The sequence below is a fragment of the Rutidosis leptorrhynchoides genome, chromosome 3 (assembly GCF_046630445.1).
Source record: "Rutidosis leptorrhynchoides isolate AG116_Rl617_1_P2 chromosome 3, CSIRO_AGI_Rlap_v1, whole genome shotgun sequence".
Taxonomy (NCBI): Eukaryota; Viridiplantae; Streptophyta; class Magnoliopsida; order Asterales; family Asteraceae; genus Rutidosis; species Rutidosis leptorrhynchoides.
The window spans coordinates 193,014,670-193,032,615 of NC_092335.1; the positions used below are offsets into that span (position 1 = coordinate 193,014,670).

The following is a 17,946-nucleotide window of genomic DNA, read 5'->3' on the forward strand; positions in this document are numbered from 1 at the left end:
ATCTGATCCTCTCGTTCCCAAGTAAACTCGGGACCCCTTCGAGCATTCCAACGAACCTTAACGATTGGTATGTTGCTCTGCTTGAGTTGTTTAACTTCACGGTCCATGATTTCGACTGGTTCTTCTATGAATTGTAGTTTCTCGTCGACTTGGATTTCTTCAAGAGGAATGGTGAGGTCTTCCTTTGCAAGACACTTCTTAAGGTTTGAAACGTGAAATGTATTATGTACTCTGGCGAGTTGTTGTGGTAATTCGAGTCGATAAGCTACCGGTCCAATGCGTTCGATGATCTTGAACGGGCCTACATACCTTGGGTTCAGTTTACCTCTTTTTCCAAAACGTATTACACCTTTCCAAGGTGACACCTTTAACATAACCATGTCACCGATCTGAAACTCTAATGGTTTCCTTCGAACATCGGCGTAGCTCTTTTGGCGACTACGGGCTGTTTTCAATCTCTCCTTGATTTGTACTATCTTCTCAGTCGTTTCGTGTATGATCTCGGGACCAGTTAATTGTCGATCTCCTAATTCATTCCAACAGATAGGGGATCTACACTTCCTTCCATACAGTGCTTCGAATGGTGCAGCTTTAATGCTCGCATGATAACTGTTATTATACGAGAATTCTGCTAATGGTAGATATTTATCCCATCCGTTTCCAAAATCGATCACACATGCCCTGAGCATGTCTTCAAGAATCTAAATTGTTCTTTCACTCTGCCCGTCAGTTTGTGGATGATATGCGGTGCTCATATCCAAACGAGTTCCCACGGCCTCCTGTAGTGATTGCCAAAACTTTGATGTAAATCTACTATCACGATCGGATATAATGGAAATAGGTATTCCATGCCTTGAAACAATTTCCTTTATGTATAATCGTAATAGTTTCTCCATTCTATCCGTTTCCTTTATAGGCAAGAAATGTGCAGATTTGGTGAGACGATCAACTATTACCCAAATGGTGTCATAACCCCAGGCAGTCTTAGGTAACTTTGTGATGAAATCCATGTTAATACCGTCCCATTTCCATTCTGGGATTTCTGGTTGTTGAAGTAATCCTGACGGCTTCTGGTGTTCTGCTTTGACTTTGGAACAAGTTAAACATTCCCCAACATATGTTGCAACGTCTGTCTTCAAATTAGGCCACCAATAATGCGTCTTAAGATCTTGATACATCTTTCCAACTCCAGGATGTATCGAGTATCTTGTCTTATGTGCCTCATTCAATATCAACTCCCTTAATCCACCCAACTTTGGTACCCAAATACGGTTTGCAAAATATCGAATTCCATCTTCCCGTATAACGAGTTGTTTCCCATACTTCTTCATTATTTCATTTCCTATGTTTTCTTTAGTAAGAGCTTCTCGTTGAGCCTCTTTGATTTGTGAGTTGAGATTCATGCAAATTTTTATGTTCATTGCTCGTACTCGAATTGGTTCCCGTTCCTTTCTGCTTAGAGCGTCGGCCACTACATTCGCTTTCCCAGGATGATAGCGAATCTCACAATCATAGTCGTTTATCAGCTCGACCCACCTACGTTGCCTCATGTTCAGCTGTTTCTGATCAAAGATATGTTGAAGGCTTTTATGATCGGTAAACACAGTGCATTTAATCCCATATAAGTAGTGTCTCCATATCTTCAATGCAAACACTACTGCTCCCAGTTCTAAATCATGCGTCGTATAATTCCGCTCATGAATCTTCAATTGTCGGGATGCGTATGCTATAACTTTCTTCCGTTGCATAAGGACGCAACCAAAACCTTGTCGCGAAGCGTCACAATATATCTCAAAATCATCGTTCCCTTCAGGTAACGATAAAATAGGTGATGTAGTCAACTTCTTCTTCCGTAATTGAAATGCACTCTCCTGCTCAGAAGTCCATTCGTACTTCTTCCCTTTTTGTGTTAACGCTGTTAATGGTTTAGCTATTCGGGAAAAATCTTGAATAAACCTTCTATAATAACCAGCTAAACCCAAAAATTGGCGTATCTGCGTTGGTGTCTTAGGAGTCTCCCATTTTTCAATGGCCTCAATTTTAGCTGGGTCAACCTGAATTCCTTTGCTACTAACAACATGGCCAAGAAATTGCACTTCTTTCAACCAAAACGCACACTTAGAAAATTTGGTGTATAATTGTTCTTTTCTTAACAATTCTAATACCAATCTTAAATGCTGCTCATGCTCTTGCTCACTCTTGGAATAGATAAGAATATCGTCAATGAAAACGATAACAAACTTATCTAAATACGGGCTACAAACTCGATTCATGAGGTCCATGAATACAGCTGGCGCATTCGTTAATCCAAACGGCATGACCAAAAATTCATAATGACCGTAGCGTGTCCGAAAAGCAGTTTTCGGAATATCTTCTTCTTTGACGCGTAGTTGATGATAGCCCGACCTTAGGTCGATTTTCGAGTAAACACATGATCCTTGCAATTGATCAAATAAGTCATCAATTCTCGGTAGTGGATGCAGATTCTTGATAGTTAACTTATTTAATTCACGATAATCTATACACATTCGGAAAGATCCATCTTTCTTCTTGACGAATAAAATCAGAGCTCCCCACGGTGAAGTGCTCGGTCGAATGAAGCCACGGTCCAGTAATTCTTGTAACTGGCTTTGTAACTCTTTCATCTCAGATGGTGCAAGTCTATATGGAGCACGAGCCACTGGTGCAGCTCCTGGTACTAGATCTATTTGAAATTCTACAGATCTAAATGGAGATAATCCCGGCAACTCTTCCGGAAATACTTCAGGAAAATCTCTTGCCACAGGCACGTCGTTGATGCTCTTCACTTTTTCCTTCATTTCGACTTTATTAACATGTGCTAGGATAGCATAGCACCCTTTCTTCAAGCACTTTTGAGCTTTCAAACAACTAATGAGTTTTAGCTTTGAGTTACCCTTCTCTCCATAAATCATTAATGGCGTTCTATCCTTACGAGGAATGCGATTTGCCTTTTTGGCGCACACAACTTCAGCTCCTATTTTGGACATCCAGTCCATGCCGACTATTACATCAAAACTTTCTAATTCTACGGGTATCAAATCAATCTTAAATGTTTCTCCGGCTAAATTTATTTTACAATCACGGCAAATTTTATCGGCTTTAATTAGTTTACCATTAGTTAACTCAATCATGTACTTAGCATCTAGAGGTAATAATGAACAATTCAATTTAGCGTGAAAGTCTCTACACATGTAACTTCTATCGCCACCAGTATCAAATATAATAGATGCGGATAAGTTATTAATGGAAAACGTACCCGTAACAAGCTCCGGGTCTTCATACGCCTCTCTAGCATTAATAACAAATGCTCTTCCACATGCAGATCCGTTATTCTTCTCTGGATTCGGGCACTGACTCTTATAATGACCCTGTTTCCCACACCCATAACAAGTAACGGTGGCCAAGGCAGTTCTATTTGCATTGGTGGCAGGAGTCTTGGTACCGTTTGTATTTGTAGCGGGAACCCTACAATCTTCAGCAAGATGACCTTTTCGATTACAATTGTTGCACACCACATTACAATAACCAGAGTGATGTTTGTGGCATCTGTTACATAAAGGATTTCGTCCCTTGTAACCTGAGTTCGAACCGCTACCCGCACCTTGCGTGGTTTCTTGTTTCTTGTTGGATTGTTGATGATTACCTTCCCACTTTCTTTTGTTTCCCTATGTCTTGACATCGGTGTTCTTATCCAGAATAATCTGGTCCATCAACTCGTTCGCCATGGTGATAGCTTCATGAATAGTCTTGGGTTTGGATGCTGTAACATTTGCCTTGACCTTTTTAGGCAACCCGTCTTTGTACAGTTCAATCTTTCGTTCTTCGGTTGGTGCCAATTCGGGACATAGCAAAGCTAATTCCATGAATCGCTGATTGTAGTTAGTGAGTTCAGTACCAACAACTTTCAGGCTTTGTAATTCAGCTTCCAACTTCCTAACCTCGTTCCTTGGACAATATTCGTTGATTAGCATTGTTTTGAATTCTTCCCAAGGAGTATCATAAGCTACATCTCCTCCTATGGCCTTCACATAGTTTTTCCACCACGTGAGTGCACTATCTTGTAGGGTGCACGATGCATACTTGGTCATGTCCTTCTCAATACAACCACTGATTTTAAACACAGACTCAATATTTTCGATCCACCGGGTTAAACCAACCGGTCCTTCTGTTCCACTGAATGATGAGGGCTTGCAACCTTGAAAAGTTTTGTAAGTGCACCCCACACGAGGATTTGGGTTAACTGCAGCACCTCTTGCAGCCTCGACCCATAACATTCTGTCGTTCACTCGCTGATTGATGAGTTCCTGGATTTCTTGTTCCGTCATTCGGTTCAATCGGGCCATAATCTTCAACAAGAATGAAAAAAATAATTATTCACATGGAATATTATAGATGTAGTATGTATTTACAGTACATCGTAGCTTATTAATAATATGAACCAGTTATTATTATAAAAGCCTTTTCTTCTTATTAGTGTTTTATAATTATATCTAGGGTAGTACCTACCCGTTAAAGTTCATACTTAATAGCTTAGTACGAAACTCAATTACTACCACCCAAATAATACTTAACCATGGAAAATTATTGCATTTCACACTTCACTATTTTACATATGCTTATCTTACATCAAACATTAAGCAAACCACACTAGTAATATTATACAAAACATTATATGATCCCATGGTTTAAAACAACAGCGCATCATTTAACCCAAAGCGTTTGTGTTTAAAGAAATCGTTTAAAGGTTATCCTAGTTGTCTTCCTGCGTTTTGGCTGAGGAACCGAAGAACTGGATGTCGGGATAGAACTAATAGGAATAGCGGGAATAGGTGTGGAAGTATCTGGTGGAGTTGGTGCGACAACATTCTCTCTAGACTCGGGATTTGGATTTTCCAATTCAGTAGCCTTTCGTTTCTTTCCTCGTTCGAACTTATCTTTTGTAATTTCCTGTATTACTTCCTTCTCAGGATCACTTTCTGGTTCCTCTTCAATTGATTCATTCGGAACTTGTGAGTCTTCCCCAAAGGTGTCGTTTTCATCATCGGATAGGTTAATGACTGGAACACCATCTGAAGATTCTGGTTCGGAGTCGCTGAATGTGATAATAAGTTCTAAGCCAGACATCTATCACATAACAACTAGCACGTTAATACCACATAATATTTACATATTAATTTTTAACCAACAAGGATAAGCAATAGTTTTCGAAATTAAACACGGTCAAAGTCCAGACTCACTAATGCATCCTAACAAACTAGATAAGACACACTAATGCAAATTTTCTGGTTCTCTAAGACCAACACTCTGATATCACATGTCATAACCCGACCTTAACCATAAGGACGAATACAATACCATATGATTTCATCGCGAGGTATTGACCTCTATATGCGACATTTTTCAAAAACTGCATTCGTTTTTACAATACAAACCATAGCTTTTATTACAAATACAAGGTCTAAACAACTTAATAATGATTATCGTTTAGCGATAATCTTAGACTTACAAACTTTACATGTGATAATAACAATACGACCTCCAACATATTTTACATTACAAATCCTCCGATATGCAGTTTTATTTTTGACACAAATATGCATACTCAAGATCTTGCTTAAATTCAACATGTTGCAGCGGAAGCTTTTAGTTATCACCTGAGAATAAACATGCTTAAAACGTCAACATAAAGTTGGTGAGATATAGGTTTAATGCCGGCAGCGTTATAAATATAGACCACAAGATTTCATATATAAACGTTTTAATAAAAATATTCTAAGTTGTTGAGCACTTGATAACCATACTTAACATTTAATCAACGTCGCATATTCCCTTTATTATGAAATCTTACTACACCGTACCAAGTGTAGTTACCGAAACGAAGTACTGTGCAACCGTTGAATACTGGTCGTCCAGTTCGGTTGGGGTTGTCAGGCCCGATATATCTATCAACAGGATTCGCGTTTACAATACCTCATGTAAATAATAGTTACCAAGTTTCAGGGAAGTATGGCAGTGGTACAACTCAACGTAGAATATATATTTTTAATCACTTGTGTCCTTAACGTAAATCATAAAATGCATGTATTCTCATCCCGAAATATTTAGAGTTTAAAAGTGGGACTATATACTCACCTTTAACTTGAAGGTATTTAACTCTGCTTGGTCTCCGATAGATATCACGAACCTAACCATATATATAATATATCAACATATTTTCTTTTCAAGTAATCGTTACATATATATATATATATATATATATATATATATATATATATATATATATATATATATATATATATATATACTTATAATACTTTTAATATTTTCTTAGTCCGTAGTTAGCAGTCTGTTGTTAATGGTCCACAATTAGTTGCTCAATAAAATAAATAAAGACCCCATCGTATTCGTATTGATCAGAATTAATCTCGACCCATGGTACCATGTTGTCAAATGACGTGTTGCGTACATAAAGTACCGTGTTGTCAGATGACGTGTTGCGTACAATCATGAGGTCTTATGATTAATCTTCTCGTGTTGTTTACGGGTGGTCCTGGAATATATAAAATCAAATCATAAGTAAATATATATTAAATATTATGTTAATTAGCCAAGATATGATTAATCCGATTTTGTCATAATATGATATATTACAGGTTTTGAAGTGTTTTAAAAATCAAATTAGAAGGATCTATTTAGTTTGCGAACAGGTTTGAAATCATTCAAACTATGTTCTTGTTGTTAAAAATTTTATAACACAAAATAAGATAGCTATATAAATATGAATCGAATAAGATTATGAATAAGGTTACTACCTCAAGTTACTTGGATAAAGCTACTGGAAAAGATAGAAAATAATCTTGATCAAACTTTCTTATGATGATTATAGGTTGTTCATGAAGCTAGTTCTTCATGAGTATTTGCTGAGATTGTGAAGAACACTTAGAGTTCCTAAGAGTGTGTTTTTTTTTTTTGGTTAGAGAAAGATGGTTGTAAGAATGAAATGAAAAACCAAGGTGATGGTGATACTTATAGGACAGTCTGGTTGTTGAGGGAACAAGGACAAATTATTGTGTTGAATTTTTGAGTAATAATGTATGCTAGCTTACAAATAAGATTCCCTCTTATCTAGGGCAGATCTAAAGCTGATATGGATATTGATTTGATGTGTATTTACCAATAGTAAATACGTATGGATGATGGGTATGATACGGTAAAAGAAGCTCAAAATCGGGCTTTTATTTTGGGTCCAACTGGGCCAAAAATAAAATTTTAAGACATTTTTAATAAAGCAATGTTAGCCCAAAAAAAATTTCCAAGCTGACCTAGCAGCTCGACCCCAGCCAGGGGCTCTGCCCCTTGGACCCCGCCAGGGGTTGCCACCCCTTGGACCCTGCTAATAGGGGGCGCTGCCCTCGAACCTCCGTCATAATCAAGATAAGTTCAAACAAGTGTGCACTCCACATAATCGTAAGTATATATGTCAAAGAACGTTACATATAGTTATCGTTTTGAAAACTTAAGTTAGTTGTCTCAAAGTATACTTATAACTCATTGTTGTTAGTTCACAATGAAATGTTAAACCATCCTTAAATCATGTTAAATATGTATAGATATGTACATATACATAATCATATAATTATCGTGTGTTATATAGTTCGTGATATCATCAGTCAAATTGGACGGTCAAACGTTGTGTAAAACTCTTTTCAAAAATATAAGTCTCAACAGTTTGGATTGCTTATCATGTTGGTAAGGTTTAATTTATGTAAATATTAATCTCATAAGTATAGAACGATCGGAAAATTCAGGGTCGTTACAGTACCTACCCGTTAAATAAATTTCGTCCCGAAATTTTAAAATTGTACCTATTTTGCGTTCTCGGGAAACAAATGTGGGTACTTTTGTTTCATCTGATCCTCTCGTTCCCAAGTAAACTCGAGACCCCTTCGAGCATTCCAACGAACCTTAACGATTGGTATGTTGCTCTGCTTGAGTTGTTTAACTTCACGGTCCATGATTTCGACTGGTTCTTCTATGAATTGTAGTTTCTCGTCGACTTGGATTTCTTCAAGAGGAATGGTGAGGTCTTCCTTTGCAAGACACTTCTTAAGGTTTGAAACGTGAAATGTATTATGTACTCTGGCGAGTTGTTGTGGTAATTCGAGTCGATAAGCTACCGGTCCAATGCGTTCGATGATCTTGAACGGGCCTACATACCTTGGGTTCAGTTTACCTCTTTTTCCAAAACGTATTACACCTTTCCAAGGTGACACCTTTAACATAACCATGTCACCGATCTGAAACTCTAATGGTTTCCTTCGAACATCGGCGTAGCTCTTTTGGCGACTACGGGCTGTTTTCAATCTCTCCTTGATTTGTACTATCTTCTCAGTCATTTCGTGTATGATCTCGGGACCAGTTAATTGTCGATCTCCTAATTCATTCCAACAGATAGGGGATCTACACTTCCTTCCATACAGTGCTTCGAATGGTGCAGCTTTAATGCTCGCATGATAACTGTTATTATACGAGAATTCTGCTAATGGTAGATATTTATCTCATCCGTTTCCAAAATCGATCACACATGCCCTGAGCATGTCTTCAAGAGTCTGAATTGTTCTTTCACTCTGCCCGTCAGTTTGTGGATGATATGCGGTGCTGATATCCAAACGAGTTCCCACGGCCTCCTGTAGTGATTGAAAACTTTGATGTAAATCTACTATCACGATCGGATATAATGGAAATAGGTATTCCATGCCTTGAAACAATTTCCTTTATGTATAATCGTAATAGTTTCTCCATTCTATCCGTTTCCTTTATAGGCAAGAAATGTGCAGATTTGGTGAGACGATCAACTATTACCCAAATGGTGTCATAACCCCAGGCAGTCTTAGGTAACTTTGTGATGAAATCCATGTTAATACCGTCCCATTTCCATTCTGGGATTTCTGGTTGTTGAAGTAATCCTGACGGCTTCTGGTGTTCTGCTTTGACTTTGGAACAAGTTAAACATTCCCCAACATATGTTGCAACGTCTGTCTTCAAATTAGGCCACCAATAATGCGTCTTAAGATCTTGATACATCTTTCCAACTCCAGGATGTATCGAGTATCTTGTCTTATGTGCCTCATTCAATATCAACTCCCTTAATCCACCCAACTTTGGTACACAAATACGGTTTGCAAAATATCGAATTCCATCTTCCCGTATAACGAGTTGTTTCCCATACTTCTTCATTATTTCATTTCCTATGTTTTCTTTAGTAAGAGCTTCTCGTTGAGCCTCTTTGATTTGTGAGTTGAGATTCATGCAAATTTTTATGTTCATTGCTCGTACTCGAATTGGTTCCCGTTCCTTTCTGCTTAGAGCGTCGGCCACTACATTCGCTTTCCCAGGATGATAGCGAATCTCACAATCATAGTCGTTTATCAGCTCGACCCACCTACGTTGCCTCATGTTCAGCTGTTTCTGATCGAAGATATGTTGAAGGCTTTTATGATCGGTAAACACAGTGCATTTAATCCCATATAAGTAGTGTCTCCATATCTTCAATGCAAACACTACTGCTCCCAGTTCTAAATCATGCGTCGTATAATTCCGCTCATGAATCTTCAATTGTCGGGATGCGTATGCTATAACTTTCTTCCGTTGCATAAGGACACAACCAAAACCTTGTCGCGAAGCGTCACAATATATCTCAAAATCATCGTTCCCTTCAGGTAACGATAAAATAGGTGATGTAGTCAACTTCTTCTTCAGTAATTGAAATGCACTCTCCTGCTCAGAAGTCCATTCGTACTTCTTCCCTTTTTGTGTTAACGCTGTTAATGGTTTAGCTATTCGGGAAAAATCTTGAATAAACCTTCTATAATAACCAGCTAAACCCAAAAATTGGCGTATCTGCGTTGGTGTCTTAGGAGTCTCCCATTTTTCAATGGCCTCAATTTTAGCTGGGTCAACCTGAATTCCTTTGCTACTAACAACATGGCCAAGAAATTGCACTTCTTTCAACCAAAACGCACACTTAGAAAATTTGGCGTATAATTGTTCTTTTCTTAACAATTCTAATACCAATCTTAAATGCTGCTCATGCTCTTGCTCACTCTTGGAATAGATAAGAATATCGTCAATGAAAACGATAACAAACTTATCTAAATACGGACTACAAACTCGATTCATGAGGTCCAGGAATACAGCTGGCGCATTCGTTAATCCAAACGGCATGACCAAAAATTCATAATGACCGTAGCGTGTCCGAAAAGCAGTTTTCGGAATATCTTCTTCTTTGACGCGTAGTTGATGATAGCCCGACCTTAGGTCGATTTTCGAGTAAACACATGATCCTTGCAATTGATCAAATAAGTCATCAATTCTCGGTAGTGGATAAGTGTGCCACCCCTTGGACCCCGCTTAGGGGTTGCCACCCCTTGGACCCCGCTTATCGGGGGCGCTGCCCCCGAACCCCCGTCATAATCAAGATAAGTTCAAACAAGTGTGCACTCCACATAATCGTAAGTATATATGTCAAAGAACGTTACATATAGTTATCGTTTTGAAAACTTAAGTTAGTGGTCTCAAAGTATACTTATAACTCATTGTTGTTAGTTCACAATGAAATGTTAAACCATCCTTAAATCATGTTAAATATGTATAGATATGTACATATACATAATCATATAATTATCGTGTGTTATATAGTTCGTGATATCATCGGTCAAATTGGACGGTCAAACGTTGTGTAAAACTCTTTTCAAAAATATAAGTCTCAACAGTTTGGATTGCTTATCATGTTGGTAAGGTTTAATTTATGTAAATATTAATCTCATAAGTATAGAACGATCGGAAAATTCCGGGTCGTTACATTAATACACTACATGTATATACATTTTAAATGAGTCGTTAAGTCATCGTTAGTCGTTACATGTAAGTGTTGTTTTGAAACCTTTAAATTAACGATCTCATTTAATGTTGTTAACCCATTGTTTATTATATCTAATAAGATGTTAAATTATTACATTATAATGATATTATGATGTATGAATATATCTTAATATGATATATATACATTAAAATGTCGTTACAACGATAATCGTAACATATATGACTCGTTTCGAAATCCTTAAGTTAGTAGTCTTGTTTTTACATATGTAGTTCATTGTTAACACACTTAATGATATACTTAATTATCATTTTATCATGTTAAACATAGTGTATCTATATCTTAATATGATTCATATGTATTTAGTAAGACCTTTTTATAACGATAATCGTTATATATATCGTTTCGAGTTTCTTAATTCAATAATCTCCTTTTTATGTATATCACTCATTGTTAATACACTTAGTAAGATACTTACTTATCATAATATCATGTTAACCATATATATATATATATCCATATATATATCATCATGTAGTTTTTACAAGTTTTTAACGTTCATGAATCGCCGGTCCACTTGGGTGGTCAATTGTCTACATGAAACTCATTTCAATTAATCAAGTCTTAACAAGTTTGATTGCTTTACATGTTGGAAACATTTAATCATGCAAATATAGTTTTCATTTAATATATAATCAAGGAAAAGTTCGGGTCACTACAGTTAGGTAGTCAGTGTCCATGTTTGTATATGTTTGAATGATGCGTTCGTCGCATGTGGATTTTTTATGCACTCATGGATGCACGAGGAACTTTCGGTAAGCCCCCCAGTCTGATCAACTGGCGGTAAAGTGTTCGGACGGACCGTCGATGTCTCTGTAGACTGCACTTGGGTGATGTATGTCTTAGATGACATGATTAGTGTAGCTGTTGTGCTCTACTATTGCCCGTAATTAGTAGCACTCACTTAGCTTCGTGATAATTCCCCTCCATCTCCTCCCTACAGGTTTTTAGCTTTTGAAGATGTTACTTTTTGGGGAGGAGATGGGCATGAAGATGTTATGTTTGACAAGACTTGACTCTGATGTTTTCTTACTTCGTTTTAAAACTGGCCGTGACCAGAGTTAGTTTTGGATGACATGTACTTTTGAACTGTGTCCTTTTATAAATAGTAGGACGAAGACGTCTTTTCTTACTAAGTCTATAATTTGAAGTATTGTCACGTGGTACCAGTGGTGATGATTTAACTTTTAGTTACAAGTTATATTCGGTTTGTAAATATTCAATTTGTTTTAATAAAACTATTTATTTAAAGTATAATGCTTCCGCTATGTAAAAAAAAAATGGCAGTGTCACATAAAGATATTAAGCTAGGTTAGTAGCTAAAAGGTTTAAGCAAAGAGAGGGATTAGATTTTGATGAGACTTCTATTCATGTTGTGAAAATGGTTATTGTAGGAACTTTATATGTTGTTGCCATTAACAATAGATAGCCTTTATATTAACTTGACATTAACAATGCATTTTTATATGGTGATTTAACTAAGAATGTTTACATGACTCTCCTTAAAGGGTATTTTGATAAAAATGATAACAGAGTGTATAAACTTGTTAAGTCTTTATATGACTTAAAACAAGTTCCTAGAAAATGAAATGAGAAGTTCTGTGATGCTTTGCTTGAATTTGGTTTTATAAAAAGTGTTAATGACTATTTCTTTAATTGTTAAATGTATAAATGATATCTGCATATTTCTTTGTGTATGTTGATGACATTGTTATAACTGGAAATAGTGAAACTGAAATAAATAATTGTAAAACTTGTTTAAATACCAAATTTAAAATCAAAGATCTTGGAAATTTAAAATACTTTCTAGGAATTGAATTATTTGAGCAAGGAAAAAATGTGTGCTTGTCTTAGATGAAGTACTGTTTAGAGGTCATTTTCGAGTTTGGTTTACTTGCAAGTGAAATAGCTAAATTCAGATCAATGCATGCTTGTTTCAATAATCACGAGATATATCAGTATCTATATCTGTATCTCTATGTATATGTATGCAGATGAATATAAATGATATAGATCGGTAGCAATTAGAATGATGATGATTAGCACATAAGCATACACAACAAATTGTCAAAATTCAATTATGATTCAAACTTTACATGTGAGAGGGAGTTGGTTACCAAGTGAGGTTGAGAGTGTTTTGGCTAAGCGTGTGAAAGTGATGGTGAGAGAATTGGTGTAGAAAGGTACAAGGCTTAGTGTTTAAGCTAAATGTGGAGTATTTATACTATCACAAATCCTATACAAATTGCATCTATATTTAAGCCTAACAGCAAGCAAATATGCAGTTACAACTATGGAATGTGGTGTTGTTTTGGCTAGTTCAAATGAACATGACAATTCTAATTTTTTGTCAAGAAATATAAGTGAGTATCTAAAATTTATTGGCAAGCTAATATACATCACTTTAACAGGACCAGAATTTGCCTATGATATTCATTGTTCAAGTCACATGCATGCTCCTCTTAGTTTACATCTTAAAGCTGCAATGAGGGTTTTAAGGTATTTATAAGGATTACAAGGTAGAGGTATTCTAATTAGCAAGTCAGACATGTATGTTCTTTCTGTCAATGTTAATTCTGACTATAGTAAGTGCAATTTTCAAGAAAATATGTCACGGATTTTTGTGTTTATCTTGGTAATTCTTTAATATCTTGGAAGTCTAAGAAACATTCTACTGTTTCTAGGACTTCAACAGAAGATAAGTATAAGGTTTTAGTTTCTGTTTCTTATGAAATCATTTGGATATCAAAGCTTTTAAGTGATTTAAAGATAAATTATGAGTTACCAATTAAAGTTTTTTGTGATAATAGATCATCACTTCAAGTCGCTAAAAATTCTATTTTTTATAAAAGAAACAAATATTTGAAATTGATTTACACTTTGTAAGAGAAAAAATTTTAGATGGTATAATAAAAACTGAACAAATTGACACTACTGAAAAATCTGATATCTTTACAAAGAGTTAAGTGGTTCTCAACATAAACTCTTGGGTAATGTTAACATTGTTTGATCCTTTTTCATGTTTAGATTGAGAGGAAGTATTGAAATATATATTTTTCCAAACAATCTAACATGAAATTATTAAGGTCTTGTTACTATTTCTAAGTTAAGTTTAATTGTAGGATTCTATATGCTAACTTTCAGTTGAGGGATCAAAGCTGGACAAAAGGAAATTAGAAGGTCTATTCTGTCTTGGCTGCTGAATTGAAGGAATTAGTCCATTAGACTAATTATGAGAAGTTGGCTTTTGTCATTTTTGATAGCCCGTTTATTAAAGAAGCCCATAAGCTATCTGGAGTATATAAAACCCTAATCTCAGATTAGGGTTCATTCATTCATTCTTACAACTTCATCTGTTATTTATCATTCTCTCGTTCTACATATTAAACCTAGGGTTCATCTTATATATTCTTTCAAAAGGAGTACTGTTTTGTTTATAACCAGTGAAATGACCTGTGGAACCACAAGTTTGTTTAAATGAAACAAATTTAATGATATGTTTTAGGTATTAAGTGAATGTAAATACTAAAGTCATTTAGTTTAATGAATCGTGGAACCAGGGATTCCGACTAAGAAACATGTCGTTATTTTTACAAACATATTGATATATACTTAATTTGGTCAGAATAAATGAACTACATTTTTTCTCCCACCACCCTCTTCCAATTTTTATTACAATAACTATTTTCCTTGTTATAAAAGTTTACATTACAACCTTTTACTGAAACATGTATTTCACATACATATATAACGTAATTAATCACGTAAAGAGAACTCGTAGTTGAATAATTATAATTATAATTATAATAACAAAGTTTGCTTTTGAAATGAGTATTTATATTTTTAATAATAATTATCAGTAATAACAAATGTCTCTTGAAATTTTTTCAAAAATGAAAATATAATAATTATATAAAGGTTGTACAATATGCTTCAAAGTTTGTACATGTGCTCATGAGGTGTTTTGTAAAAGATTGTACAATTTGTTTTAAAGTTTGTACATATGGTCATGGAGGTGTTTTATTATAATGTTGTACATAATACTTCAAATATTATACATATGGTTATGGTTATGAGGTGTTTTACCATAAGGTTGTACATAATGGTTCAAATATTGTACATATGATTATGAGGGTGTTTTACTATAAGGTTGTATATAATGCTTCAAATATTGTACATATGGTCATGGTGTGTTATATTATAAGATTGTACATAATGCCTCATATATTATACAATTAACATGTTAATATTTTATTACATACAATTAATTATATTAATGACATCATTATAGAGAGATTATATTTTTTCTATTTATATTTAAATTTTTATTAAGTTTGAATAATTATTATTTATAAACATGATCATTTTAAAAGTTTATATGATATTATAGATAGATAGATTGTGAGTGAACACTAATTTGTGTGATTGATTAATATAGCTTTAACTCATGTGATTGTAGCTTTGATTATGTTTTTTACATTTGATCCGCATGGATCTTTACACGACCCGAATCCGAGAATTATGGGGTGGTCAATGGAGAATATTCAAGAGGCCATGATTTCCTCTAACTGTTTGCCGGAAATGTTTTCTACACACGATCGCATGCATCCGGTGAGTGGGGTACTTGATGTAGAGGGTGCCTCATTTTTCTATTGTATATATAGGTAGATGAAATATGAAAAAAGGGATGCTAGTTCATATGCGTATATATGACTTCGAGAAGGGAGTTGATTCGTACACCACCTTGTTTTTGACATACACCACCAAAACAATTATTTAGACAGTCTTACCCTTCCTTTGAGAAGTTAAGGGGAGTTGGTGGTAAACAAAAGAAAGGGTAAAAATGTCCAAAAAATTTATTTAGTGGTGTATGGCAAAATAGAGGTGGTGTACGGATCACCCCCTTTCGAGAAAAATAGGAGGTTTGTGCCTTTATTTACTTTGTATGTAACTAAAGAGAATAGAGTAATAAACTTTATTTAACCCCAATATTATTTGTTAGCTATTTGTTTTTTTTTTTTTTTTTTTTTAACGGCAAACTTGCATCAGTGTATCATTTATTTCAACGACACTCATCATTTGCACACACACACGCACGCGTTCGGGAGGAAACCCGAATCGCATTATAGGAACCCGATCCTTTAACCATCCCGAGGGGCAGGCGGACCGAGTTTGAATCCTAAACGGATCTGGGAGAAAACCCACTGGGGTCAATCTGGATATCCATATTTCAGGCAGATTAATTAATAGGATGGGCAGTGCGAGGCTCGAACTCATGACCTAACCCCAGCCTCAACACATAAGGTGAAGAGGATGTCGTTGAAGCAATGCTTCGTTGACATGTTTTCCTTTTCATTCACGAATCAAACACATACAGTGGCGGAACTTGAACCCGACTACAGAGGGGGCAAGTCTAAAAATTTAATAAATTTTTCATTGTCAGCAGGGGCAAACACTAAAAAAAACCTTATTTTTGGTTAAATTTTTTTTTTTAGTGTAAATTTTTTTTCCCCGTTAAATCCAGGGGGGCGGATACCCCCTTTGGGTTGCTCTATGTTCCGCGACTGAACACATAAACCATTTTCTTTATTGTTCTACCAAATTTTCATTACAAATTGATCACGTCTTCAACAAAAAGAAAATAACATCCTTACGAAGACGTTCATGTGTTCGTATTTATTCGTAACGGATCAACATTTCTACGTAACGTTATACTAGTAGAGTAAAGTACAACATATAAAATTACTCCGTAATAAACTAATACAGTTAGCCAACAAAACCCCTAAAGCACCCAAAATGTCGTTGATGATTCTGTTGAATAATATGAGCGATAATTGTTTGAAAATGATGAACGTTACAAGGAATAGTTATAGTTCCTTTTTGTTCAAACCCATATTCATCTTCAGCTTCTTTCAACAACTGCATGAAAATTGGGTGGTTAAACCAAACAACTGGAACCACAAAACGCTGTTCAACACCTCTTTCACCAACTTTAACTGCCAAACACCCTTTTGGCACCTCCTGCTGCTGGTGGTGCTTTCTTTGGCAACGGTTGGTTGTTGTGATGGTCGTTAATATGGTACTAGTGCCCATTAATATTAATATTAATATTAATATTAATACTAATTTGAATATGAATGTTTATTAATGGGATGATGTACGGAAAATGGAATGAAATTGAAGAGGGTCCGATATATACGGTCGTCGTTTAAATAATGGGAAGAATAAATGTTACACGTGGATAATAGGTTGGAGATACGTGGTATTTATGCATGCATGATTATATATACTAACTAGGTTTTAGAGCCCGTGCGTTGCACGGGTGAGTAAATAACCGTGCAAAATCAATTGAGTTTATTAAACAATTACGGAGTATTTTTAGAGCTAATATTTGATAACACAAAAAATAAATTTTTATGAGCTCGTCCATTGGACGAAAATTGCTTTCACCAATTGTTATTATTGACGATTTAAAGACATTTGATCGGTCAAACGTAGATTATAAATAAGATTGTGGAAACGTAAATAAAATGGGGAAGACCATACTTTAAAATAGAATTTCAAGATAATATAAAACACTAATACGGATATTTGAGCTCCCTCGCCAGTTTACAAAATTTTGTTAAAATTAATGCATGCGGTTGGAAAAAAATGAATAGAGGAAAGGCCTACCTTTTACTTGAACATAGCCCAAAAACTTAATGGGACGGCTCTGGAATTACTAAATAATCATTTTAACTTCAATTAACAAATGATTGATAAAATATCAAACATGAGCCCGTAAACAGTTATTTTTATCTATTAACCGATGGCAATGACAGAACAACATACTTATATATTACTGGGCAAACATATTCATAGTAAAAACTTAAATTGTAGTTTAAACATATATAAGCATAATTAATTAATTAATTAATTAATTAATTTAAGTATATGTTTATAAAAAAGTAATAAACAATAAATAATCCGTATACGATTTGGTCTTT

At 35.2% G+C, this 17,946-nt stretch overlaps 1 protein-coding gene across 1 annotated transcript; it reads right to left on the minus strand.

Moving 5' to 3' along the window:
- Positions 1–12,896: 12,896 nt before the first annotated feature.
- LOC139900725 (auxin-responsive protein SAUR32-like) lies at positions 12,897–17,053 on the minus strand. Its single transcript, XM_071883485.1, has 2 exons — positions 16,756–17,053; positions 12,897–13,003 (listed from the first exon to the last, which is right to left on the minus strand). Exons 1-2 carry the CDS (start codon positions 17,051–17,053, stop codon positions 12,897–12,899), a joined length of 405 nt encoding a protein of 134 aa, XP_071739586.1.
- Between the last annotated feature and the right edge of the window lie 893 nt (positions 17,054–17,946).

Excerpts from the sequence above, each read along its gene's own strand:
- LOC139900725 (XM_071883485.1), bottom strand. The coding sequence starts at position 17,053 with ATGGGCACTAGTACCATATTAACGACCATCACAACAACCAACCGTTGC. Across the intron at positions 13,004-16,755 it reads ACAGAATCATCAACGACATT|CTAATCATCATCATTCTAAT; the intron begins TTGGGTGCTTTA and ends TATGCTTATGTG.